General features: G+C 44.8%; 1 protein-coding gene across 2 annotated transcripts in view; it reads left to right on the plus strand.

The window, feature by feature from the left end:
* The window catches only part of LOC110175769 (sialoadhesin-like), a 22,706-nt gene extending 11,233 nt beyond the window's left edge, over window positions 1–11,473 (plus strand). For both annotated transcript variants that reach the window (XM_055156754.1, XM_055156753.1), the window contains 3 exons: window positions 3,906–4,178; window positions 5,536–5,673; window positions 11,167–11,473. In XM_055156754.1, coding sequence (XP_055012729.1) covers window positions 3,906–4,178; window positions 5,536–5,673; window positions 11,167–11,204 — 449 coding nt within the window. In that variant the 3' untranslated portion in view covers window positions 11,205–11,473. The remainder of the gene's footprint in view (window positions 1–3,905; window positions 4,179–5,535; window positions 5,674–11,166) is intronic.
* The last annotated feature ends 211 nt before the right edge of the window (window positions 11,474–11,684 follow it).

Raw genomic sequence — 11,684 nt, forward strand, 5'->3', positions numbered from 1 at the left:
CACCGCCTGAAATGACTCCTGTCAATACTTTCCCATAAAGCATTGCGGCCAACAGAAGCCGCCGCACCTCAATGTATATATAGTGCGCCATCTACCGGGAGACGCCGGAAATGCAAGAAAGATAAAACAGCAGTACGGTTTATTTATTGTAATTTGGTCAAGTTCTGTGGGTCAGTTTGAATGGCTGCATAAGGTCACCGGGCACTAAATAACTGGATACAGTATTGCTGCTTGTAGCTGCCTCCAGTTGACGTAGTGACTCACTGGAACTTCAGCAGAAAAAATCCCATGGGCCGAGACAAGATTTTTCTCATAGAGGCAATGTAATCACAAACTGCTCGTGTTCGTCTGACAGGTCATCTACCGCTTTCAAAAAATATCGGATTTGTTGGCGATTTTTTTTACCTATTTTTAGATCATAAACTTTCTCAGCTCAAAATCCTTCAGTTGTCTTAAAAAAACAGTTTATATTCGTTAGCTTCGGCTCCGCTCTGCTCCGCTTTAGCTCCTCTCGCTCTGATTGGTCAAAGCGATCACATGACACACGAGCCCGCTCACCGTGCGTGCGGTCGCGTGCATTCGCGTGTGCCCACGGGAGAAAAGAGCAGTAGCGCGCATGCTCGGTCGGCCCACAGCCGCCGGAAGTACCTAGCCATGCTAGGCTAATCTGGGATCATGCGCCATTGTGCTCTGCACAGTAATTTGAATGGGCGGGGCTATATTGGAATATGTTGGGCTTGGCACAGGCTCGTACCGGCCGCTTATTAGCAAACATCACAATTACATCTGACTGAACTAAGTATTAAGACGTAACAGGTGATGCACACGACACTGTCAAACAGAGTTGCTGCAGCACCTTTCCTCTGAATGTCATGTTTCTACAAACAACATAGTGAAGCAGACAGGTTTAATTTTTACACTTATTTCAGAATAAGTGCAGCCTTATGTCTTTAACACTTCTACCTCATTCATGGTCCGAATACGCTGCCTGAAAATGACTCCTGTCAATATTTTCCCATAAAGCCTTGCGGTCAACAGAAGCCGCCGCACCTCAATGTATATATAGTGCGCCGTCTACTGGGAAACGCCGGAAATGCAGGAAAAATAAAACATTAACAAGGTTTATTATTATTATTTATTCAAGTTCGGCGGGCCGGATTAAAAGGTTTAAAGGGCCGCATATGGCCCCCGGGCCGTAGTTTGCCAATCCCTGCTTTAAGGTCTTTGTTCAACGCACCGACGTTACCTGCTCTGTAACATGTAGCAGGAACGGCTCCCCTTTAAACCACCTGACTCCTCCCACTGAGCAACACATCAAAATCATTATAGAGACAAACAATTTAACCATAAACCGACCTTGTCTATGCTACGCTGAGCACACAGTAATAATATACAATAAATGTCAAAAATAATAGTTGAATAACGTGAGGAAAATCATATTACATAAGGCGCGTCACGTGGTCAGCAGCACGACACGAACAGCGCCTATTTCAACCAACAGGAAACAGTGGCTCAGTTTAACAGAGGCGCCGCGGCGGAGGAGGAGAGACGGCGTCATCGCACAAGTATGAAACAAACTAGTGTAACGCGCTCAAGTGTGAACCCGGAGAATCAGTCACGGAGGAAAGAGGGGGAAGGTGATAATATTGAATTATTATAATAATATATTATATAAATGAATGAAACAGCGGGAAACGGGGAGTGAACTCGTGTGTGCGCGGGCACGTCACTGCAGACCGCGGGCACGTGTAGAGAGAAAAACACCACCGAAAATCATAGACGGACTGGCTCCGTCACACCTGCTTTTAGTCCTGGTTTAGTAGTTTAGACCTGGTTTTAGTTCCTGGTTTAGACCTGGTTTAGTCCTGGTTTTAGTCCTTTAGTCCTGGTTAGACCTGGTTTAGACCTGGTTTAGTCCTGGTTTTAGTCCTGCTTTAGTCCTGCTTTAGTCCTGGTTTAGACCTGGTTTTAGTCCTGCTTTGGTTTAGACCTGGTTTAGACCTGGTTTAGACCTGGTTTAGTTTTCCTGGTTTAGACCTGCTTTACCTGGTTTTCCTGGTTTTAGACCTTGTTTAGTCCTGGTTTTAGACCTGGTTTAGTCCTGGTTTAGTCCTGGTTTAGACCTGGTTTAGTCCTGGTTTAGACCTGGTTTAGTCCTGGTTTAGTAGACCTGCTTTTCCTTTTAGACCTGGCTTTAGACCTTTTAGTCCTGGTTTAGTCCTGGTTTAGACCTGGTTTAGTTTAGTCCTGGTTTAGTCCTGGTTTAGACCTGGTTTAGACCTGCTTTAGTCCTGCTTTAGTCCTGCTTTAGACCTGCTTTAGTCCTGCTTTAGACCTGGTTTAGACCTGGTTTAGACCTGGTTTAGTCCTGGTTTAGACCTGGTTTAGTTCTGGTTTAGTGTCCGGCAATGAGTGGAATTACAGAGGAAAAAAAAAAAAAAAAAAGAGATATTGCCCCAAATGTGACAACAGTTCAATCCCTCTGTGTAATCCATTTATTTCAACAAAGTAACTGTAATCCAATTACCACTCACTGAAACAGTAACTGTAACTGAATACAGTTACTCATCATTTGTACTCTGATTACTCTGGTACATGTAATCTGTTACTCCTCTACACTGAACATAAATGAAACAAAACACAACTGCAGCTCTGTTTTTGAGGAGGCAACAACATTCGAACACGACGAAACACTCAGAATCTGCTGGAATCCATCACTGAAATATCTGTTCCCTTTAATCTGTGTGTCGTTCGTTCATTAGTTTTTCAAAATAAAACCACAAATAAGAAAACGAAAAAGCTGTTTTCTTCATTATTTGTCTCCAAAACCAAAATGAAAAAACAGATAATGATTCGTTTTTTCAGTTTTCGATTTTGTGTTTAAATGAAGAATGGAAAAAATCGGATTATGACGTGATTTCCGTGACTGCGATGCCGGACTTGGCACCGCGTACGGACTGAACCAGGACTGATCCAGGGCCGGGACCAGACCGGGACAGACCGGGATCAGAGCGGGACCAGGGTGGGCTCCGAGCTTTGACTCCGAGCCTCCACACTGGTCCCGGTCTGGTCCGGTCTGGTCCATTTGAACCAAAAACTCTTAGTTTGGTTTGTTTTCGTTGGTGTGAAAGCGTCAGTCGGATGTTTTGTTTCACCTTGGAACCAGTCGTGGTTCTTGAGTGTGGAGGACCGGAGCAGCTCGTCCGGACCTGTAGTCCACAGAACATTCTCACTTTCCCCACACGGAACCAGCGCACAGACGATGACACGGAACCACTCGGACCACTGGTCTTGTTCTCAGTTCCGGTCTGGTCCTGGTCTGGTCCTGGTCTGGTCCCGGTCTGGTCCCGGTCTGGTCCCGGTCTGGTCCCGGTCTGGTCCCGGTCTCGGTCCCGGTCTGGTCCCGGTCTGGTCCCGGTCTGGTCCCGGTCTCAGTCTGGTCTGGTCTGGTCCTGGTCTGGTCCCGGTCTGGTCCCGGTCTGGTCCCCGGTCGGTCTGGTCCCGGTCTGGTCCCGGTCTCGGTCCCGGTCTGGTCCCGGTCTGGTCCCGGTCTGGTCCCGGTCTCAGTCCTGGTCTGGTCCTGGTCTGGTCCTGGTCTGGTCCTGGTCTGGTCCCGGTCTGGTCCTGGTCTGGTCTCGGACCTGGATCAGTCCTGGTTCAGTCCGTATGCGGTGCAAAAGTCCTGCATCTCAGTCACTGAAGTCACGTAAACGGGAAACGGCCGTTATCCGTTTTTTCCATTCTTCATTTAAACACAAAATCGAAAACTGAAAAAATGAATCGTTTTTTCATTTTGGTCTTGGAGACAAATAATGAAGAAAACTGTTGTTTTTTCATTTTCTTATTTTTGATTTTATTGAAAAACGAATGAACGAATGACACACAGATTCCCTTTCATCCTGCAGCCGGCTCCGTGCTCCTGAGCGTCCCGGCGCGGCCCGTCCTCCAGGGGGCGACGGTCTCTCTGGTGTGTCTGTACAAAGACGGGCCGAAGGTCAGCGCAGAGTTCAGCGGTCGCTTCTATAGAAACGGAACGTTACTGGGGGAAAACTCTCCCGCGATTCTGCGTCTGCCCGGAGTCACTGTCCAGGAGCAGGGCCTGTACCACTGCGTCCACCACACCAGCAGAGGGCGCTCCGCAGACGTGCCGCTCACAGTCTCCACCAGGACACAGCACGGTCAGAAGAAGAGTTTGTTTTTATTTTATTATTTGTTAGAAGATGAGAAAATGGTGTAAATAAAATAAAAATTTAAAAAGACAAGTATAAATAAAGTAATAATTGAATAAACAGGATTGTAAAAAGGTGGAAAAACAAAACTGGTCTAAAATAAATCCACAGAATAAACTTTCCTCGATTCCTTTCCTCAAACCTCCGTTTTTCAGCTGTCAATCAAATGTGTCGTATTAAGTCTAAACCAGGAACTAAACCAGGAACTAAACCAGGACCTAAACCAGGACTGAACCAGGACTAAACCAGGACTAAACCAGGACTAAACCAGGACTAAACCAGGACTAAACCAGGACTAAACCAGGGAACCAGGACTAAACCAGGACTAAACCAGGACTAAACCAGGACTAAACCAGGACTAAACCAGGAACCAGGACTAAACCAGGACTAAACCAGGACTAAACCAGGTCTAAACCAGGAGACTAAACCAGGAACTAAACCAGGTCTAAACCAGGAACCAGGTAGGACTAAACCAGGACTAAACCAGGACTAAACCAGGACTAAACCAGACTAAACCAGGACTAAACCAGTAAACCAGAACTAAACCAGGACTAAAACCAGGACTAAACCAGAACTAAACCAGGACTAAACCAGGACTAAACCAGGACTAAACCAGGAACTAAACCAGGACTAAACCAGGAACCAGAGACTAAACCAGAACTAAACCAGGACTAAACCAGGAACTAAACCAAACTAAACCAGGACTAAACCAGGACTAAACCAGAACTAAACCAGGACTAAACCAGAACTAAACCAGGACTAAACCGAGACTAAACCAGAACTAAACCAGGACTAAACCAGGACTGAACCAGGTCTAAACCAGGAACTAAAACAGGACTAAAACAGGTCTAAACCAGGACTAAAACAGGTCTAAAACAGGACTAAACCAGGACTAAAACAGGGACTAAGACCGGGACTGAGACCAGGGCCAGACCAGGACTGAGACTGGGACGGAGACCGGGACCTGGTTTAGTCCTGGTTTAGACCTGGATTAGTCCTGTTGTAGTAATGTTTTAGTCCTGGGATCAGTCCTGATTCAGTCCCAGTTCAGTCCGGCATCGCAGTCCAGAAAAGAGAAGTCTCAATCCCGGTCTCAGTCCTGGTCTTAGTCCTAGTCTTGGTCTGGTCCCGGTCTCAGTCCTGGTTCAGTCCAGCATCGCACTTTAAGTCACGTAAACGGGAAACGGTCGTTATCTGTTTTTTCCATTTTTCATTTCAACACAAAATCAAAAACTGGAGGAGGAGGAATCGAGGAAAGAGAAATGAGACTCGTCCTCAGCGCTCCGTCCTTTTTTTTTTCCATTAGAGTCGACGACCGAGACCACGACCACGACCCGGTCTCCCCTTCACCCGACTGTCACATTTCTGAGCTTCGGCCTCCTGTTCCTCCTCTACACCTGCATCCTCTGCATCGCCTTCTGCATCTGCCACAAACTCCGCAAAGGTACGGACACACGTTAAAGCCGCGCTGAGCAACTTTTCCGGTGGAGGGTCCTCTACCTGCTTGTCTCCGCAGATCTGATCTGGCCAACACTTTAAAACTTTCAGGTTATTCGTTTTGTTTTCAGGTTTATTCTCTACTCACTCGTTCTCAGACGCTTCATTCTCGTCTGGAGCTCGTTTATTTGAAGAGAAATTGTCCAGTAAAATGATTTTGCTGCATGGACATGTCATTTCACGACTTTGACGTCATTTTCTGATCGATTTACGTGTGTGGTTCTTTTGCAGTGCATGGAGATGTTATTGCTTTCCCTGGAATGTTCCATGGTATGACTTTAAACATATCCATCGTGATTTTTTCAGTACGGGTGTTTCTGTTGCTAAAAAACACCATCATTTCTTGAGTGAATGGGGGTCAGATCTCCACAGATCTGAGCTGTAACGTAGCGTAGTGCTGATCAGTGACGGGAATAACAGTGTTAAAATAAAACGCTGTTACTAACAGTGTCACTTTTTTCAGTAACAAGTAATCTAACTAATGACTTATTATCGTTACATCAGCGTTACCAACACGCCGTTACAACACGCCGTTACAGCACACGCCGTTACAGCACACGCCGTTACAGCACACGCCGTTACCGACATGCCCTTTATGGACACACCGTTACAACACACCCTTTACCAACACGCTGTTACAACACACCCGTTACGGACACGCCGTTACGTTACCGACACGCCGTTACCGTTAACACACGCCGTTACACGCCGTTACAACATGTCGTTAAAACACACCCTTTACAGACACACCTTTACAGACACGCCATTACAACATGCGTTACAACCACGCCGTTACAACACGTTGTTACCAACATGCCGTTACAACATGCCGTTACAACACACCCTTTACAGACACGCCGTTACAACACACCATTACTAACATGCCATTACAACACGCCGTTACAACCACGCCGTTACAACACGTTGTTGCCAACATGCCGTTACAACACACCATTACAACATGCCATTACAACATGCCGTTACAACACGTTGTTACCACGTTACAACATGCCGTTACAACACACCCTTTACAACACGCCGTTACAACACACCATTACTAACATGCCATTACAACATGCCGTTACACAACACGTTGTTACCAACATGCCGTTACAACACACCCTTTACTGACATGCCGTTACAACATGCCCTTACAACACGCCGTTACAACACACGCCGTTACAACAATGCCCTTTACAAACATGCCGTACAAAATGCCGTTACAACATGCCCTTTACAGACACGCCGTTACAAAATGCTGTTACAACATGCCCTTTACAGACATGCCGTTACAACATGCCGTTACAACATGCCCTTTACAGACACACTGTTACTGAAGCTGCTCATTGGAGCTGTATTCAGACTTGGCTCACACACACACATGGCATGGTTGTGCATGTACGTGCACACACACACACACACGGCATGGTTGTGCATGTACGTGCACACACACACACACGGCATGGTTGTGCATGTACTTGCACGTGCATGTCTTCACTGTGCGAGTCCTGTCAGGTGCACTAATGTCACTCATACGAGGAAAACAGTGAATAAACCGTAAATAAGGACTGTGACAGAGACACATTCTCCATCTGTCCTCACTCCTCTGCGCTGTTTTTATAAATAATGATTATAAACTCACGGGGAGAGAGTATCGCAGCAGGACTCACATCATGTAAACAAACGGCGCCGTGTGATGATGTCATCAGTTCAGTTCTGCAGGTGTGAGTGCAGAACATAGATGCAAAAACCAAAATCTAGTCAAGACTTGAATTAAGAAAGTTTCGTCTTGATTTGAGTAAATTCCACGTGAAGTAAAATGATCTGCGAATGGAACAAGACTTTTTGAACTTAAAATATGAAAATACATCTTACTACAGTTAAGATCTGAAAAACAGTAACTCTTTGCACTTAAATTAAGAAACTAAATCAAATGTTGCTTGAATTAAGAAAAACACACTTATTCCACTTACACAGACATTACTTTTTGCAGTGTAGGTTTGATCTACACTGTGGAACATTCTAAAACAGACGTGATCGGCCCGTTAAAGATCATTTAGAATCACAAAATAAACATATTTTATCATTTTAGCTCATGCCTGGACTAAAGCTGCATTACTTTTATTTTAGAAGTGTTTTTTTTTTTTTTTTTATGACATTTTTTGTTCAGCAGCTTCACTTTTTCTTTGCTTAATCAGAATATAAACTCTTCCCAGTCTGAGCAGCTCGTCACCACAATGATATTTATTGATTTTTGTAAAGAAATACAACTAATATTCTGCAGGTTAAGCCAATGATGTTCATTTTGTCTTCTTATATACTTTAACTTCTTAGGTTCTTTTTAAAGACAATGCAGTAAAGTGTGTTTACCTTGTTGACATGTTTCTGCTGCTGCATCTTCAGAACTGTTCCCGGTGTTGGTGGTGACGTGTCGTATATCAGCTGTTGTTACTTCCTGTAGGCGTGGTCAGACCTGATGGACCTGCAGATCCATCAGACTGACACTTAAAGGTTGTATAGAGGATTTTTTTAAGGAAAGAGAAATCCAGCGACAGTCCTTTTTCAAATGTCGTGCATGCGTGACACCACCTTCCTCCTCCACAGCTCCCGCTAGAAATAATTTAGAGACCGACACCTCAGTTTTTAGACCCTTTGTCTGCTTCAGTCGCGCAGTCACTGAAAGGAATCTCCAAGAATCACCTCAGTTTGTCTTCGCTCCTTTTCTCCTTTCTCTTCGTCTTTCAGCGACCTCAAAAACCGACTTTCTTTTGCGGCGAACTGGTCGTGGATTCTCGTCCGACATCGCAACAAACTTTATGCGAACTGCGTGAGAGCCACAATTAGAAAAAGCCTCTAAGACCCGCTGCATAGTTACCTTAGAAACGTAGGGAGTTTGATTGAACAACCTGACAGCCAATAGAAAATGAGGCAGCCTCGTTTTCTATTGGCTGATGTTTATCTGGCCTCAACACGTCCACAGTTGATAGATTTTCTTTCTTTTTTTTTGGTCATCATAATTACAAAGCTGTTGCATCTCTGTAATGGTATTTTAAACTTTCATTGACAATTTGAAACAAACAAAAAATCCTCCATACAACCTTTAACATTTTGGAAACGCTACGTAGATGACATCCTAGAAAAAATACAGCAAGGACACACGCAAGAACTCACGGACCATCTCCACACACAAGACGACACAGGAAACATTCAATTCACACGCGAGGAGGAGAAAGACGGAGCCATATCTTTTCTGGACATTAAATGTTGTATAGAGGATTTTCCAAGGAACGAGAAATCCAGCGACTGTTTGTCCTTTTTCAAATGTTGCGCATGCGTGAAACCCCCCCCCCTCCCCTACAGCTCCTACGTAGAAACACCTCCTCCCTCCTCCTCCTTACGCCAGAAACAGGTTTGTTTACAGCCGCTGCACATGACTTGTAAACAACTAACTACAGTGTTGGTTAAGCAAGACGGAGAAGTGAGGAGCGGGGGGAGCGGGTGTGCGGACATTTCGTTCGCGGACGAGAAGAGCGGAGCAGGGAGAGAGGAGAGGAGCAGGAAAGGGGAGCAGAGAAGGTTGCGCGGAGATTCCGTGCGAATGAACTAGCTACAACACGCAGCAGCAAGCGGACTCTTTCTTTGCCTTGAAAATGACGTTTTCAGACATAGGATATCGCTTTCGTGTCCTGAAAAACGTTTGTCCAGCTCTTGGAAATAAAGTACGTTTTCATAATAAGCAGAAGTTTCCTGTCCAGGAGTAATTTGTGGACCAGTGCGTCAGTCTTTAGACCCTTCGTCTGCTTCAGTCGCGCCATCGCTGGAATGAATCTTCAAGAATCACCTTAGTTTGGCTTCGCTGCTTTTCCCCTTTTCTTCTTTCAGCGACCTCAAAAACGGACTTTCTTTTGCGGCGAACTGCTCCTGGATTCTTGTCGCCATTGCAACAAACTTTGTGCGAACTGTGAGGAAGATATAGGTCAAAAAAAAAGCCGCTAAGAACTGTTGTGTTGGTGGAGTAAACAGCGTCTGTGCGTCTTGCGTCTGTGGACTGCATGACAGTCGTACGTAAACCACGTAACGGCGGCGCAGACAAGTCAGTTACACTAGAAACGTAGGGAGTTTGATTGACAGCCTGTCAGCTCACAGATAACGAGGCAGTGTCGTTATCTATTGGCAAATGTTTAGCCCCACCACGTCCAGAGTTGATGAATTTTTATTCTCTTTTTTTTGGTCATCATAATTACAAGGCGACTGCATCTATAATCTATCACTGACAATTTGAAACAAAAAAAATCCTCCATACAACCTTTAAAATCCACCACATCGCAGGCGGCAGCGTTAAAATACCAGTATACCGGAAACCCACACACACCGACCAATATCTGCTCTGGACATCCGAACATCCCACTGCACACAAACTTTCAGTAGTAAGAACATTATTCGAACGGGCCACACTCATCACAGACCGACAGGGAGGAAGAGGAGAGACACATCATACAAACACTCAAACAATGTCAATATCCCAGCTGGGCCATAAACAAAGGCAGACAACAAGTTATCAATAAAACCAACAAACCAACACAGGGCAGCAGGACAAGAACATAGTCACACTACCGAACATCAGAGGCATAACCGAACACATCCAGAGAACCATGAAAAAACACAACATAAGCACTGGAGTAAAACCAGACACAAAACAGCTCGTACACCCCAAGGACAAAATCCCACAAGAACAAAAATGCAACACCATCTACGAAATCCAACGCAAATCATGCAATAAATCACACGTAGGGGAAACGGGCCGGGCATTTCACATCCGAAAAAAGGAATGCGAGAAGGAAACGTCAGGGAGACTCACCAGAACACAAAAAGACAAAGCAGAACAGGAAAACCTAAAATCCGCCACATCAGACACTGTAAAAGGAACAACCACATTATGGATCGGGACGGAGCTCGGGTCATTGGATCGGAAAACAACAAGTTCAAACGCTGGATCAGGGAGGACGGTGAAATCAGGAAACGAGGCACGGACGGGATTAACCGTGATGACGGAGCGTTCCTCCTTTCACACACCTCCTCCAGAGAAACACCTACAGGAAGTAACGACACGTCACCACCAACACCGGGAACAGTTCTGAAGATGCAGCAGCAGAAACATGTCAACAAGGTAAACACACTTTACTGCGTTGTCTTTAAAAAGAACCTAAGAAGTTATAATATTCTGCAGAATTGAGTTAAACATTTTGGCTCCACAATATTTTCTGTTTCTCGTGTGGCCCCGTGGACAAAAATCACGGCCCACTCCTGATCGAGACAAAGAAATCACATTTTCGTGGAGATAAACACGTAGCAGATCTTCCGTCAGAAAAGTTGCAGCTTTAAAGTTCAAATTAAAACAAAAACACAAAAATAATTCTGTGTGCGTTTTTTTTTGTTGCAGCTCGAGCTGAAGACAAACAAAGAGGAGCAAACCTTTGAAGAGTTCTTTTTTTTAAAATCATAATTTCATGTTGTTTTTTTTTTTTTTTTACTTTTCTTAAACTTATCAAGTGACACCAGATGATTATTATATTATTATATTATGAACATTTATCTGTACAATCTTTAAAATTCCAAGACCGTGGAGCAGCGAAGACGAAAAGGAAGATTTTCCAGCTCAGAGTCACAGTGAAAAGTCCCGCGAAGAAGAGTGGAGACGTAAAGAAGTTTTAGTCCTGGTTTAGTCCTGGTTTAGTCTTGGTTTAGTCTTGGTTTTCAGTCCTGGTTTAGTCCTGGTTCAGTCCTGGTTTAGTCCTGGTTTAGTCCAAGTTTAGACCTGATTTAGTCCTGGGTTAGTCCTGGTCCTGGTTTAGTCCTGGTTTAGATCTGGTTTAGTCCTGGTTTAGTCCTGGTTTAGTCCTGGTTTAGTCCTGGTTTAGTCCTGGTTTAGTCCTGGTTTAGTCCTGGTTTTAGTCCTGG

This window comes from Boleophthalmus pectinirostris, unplaced genomic scaffold (genome assembly GCF_026225935.1).
Source record: "Boleophthalmus pectinirostris isolate CB_2022bp ecotype Guang Dong unplaced genomic scaffold, ASM2622593v1 HiC_scaffold_20, whole genome shotgun sequence".
In the NCBI taxonomy this organism is placed as follows: Eukaryota; Metazoa; Chordata; class Actinopteri; order Gobiiformes; family Gobiidae; genus Boleophthalmus; species Boleophthalmus pectinirostris.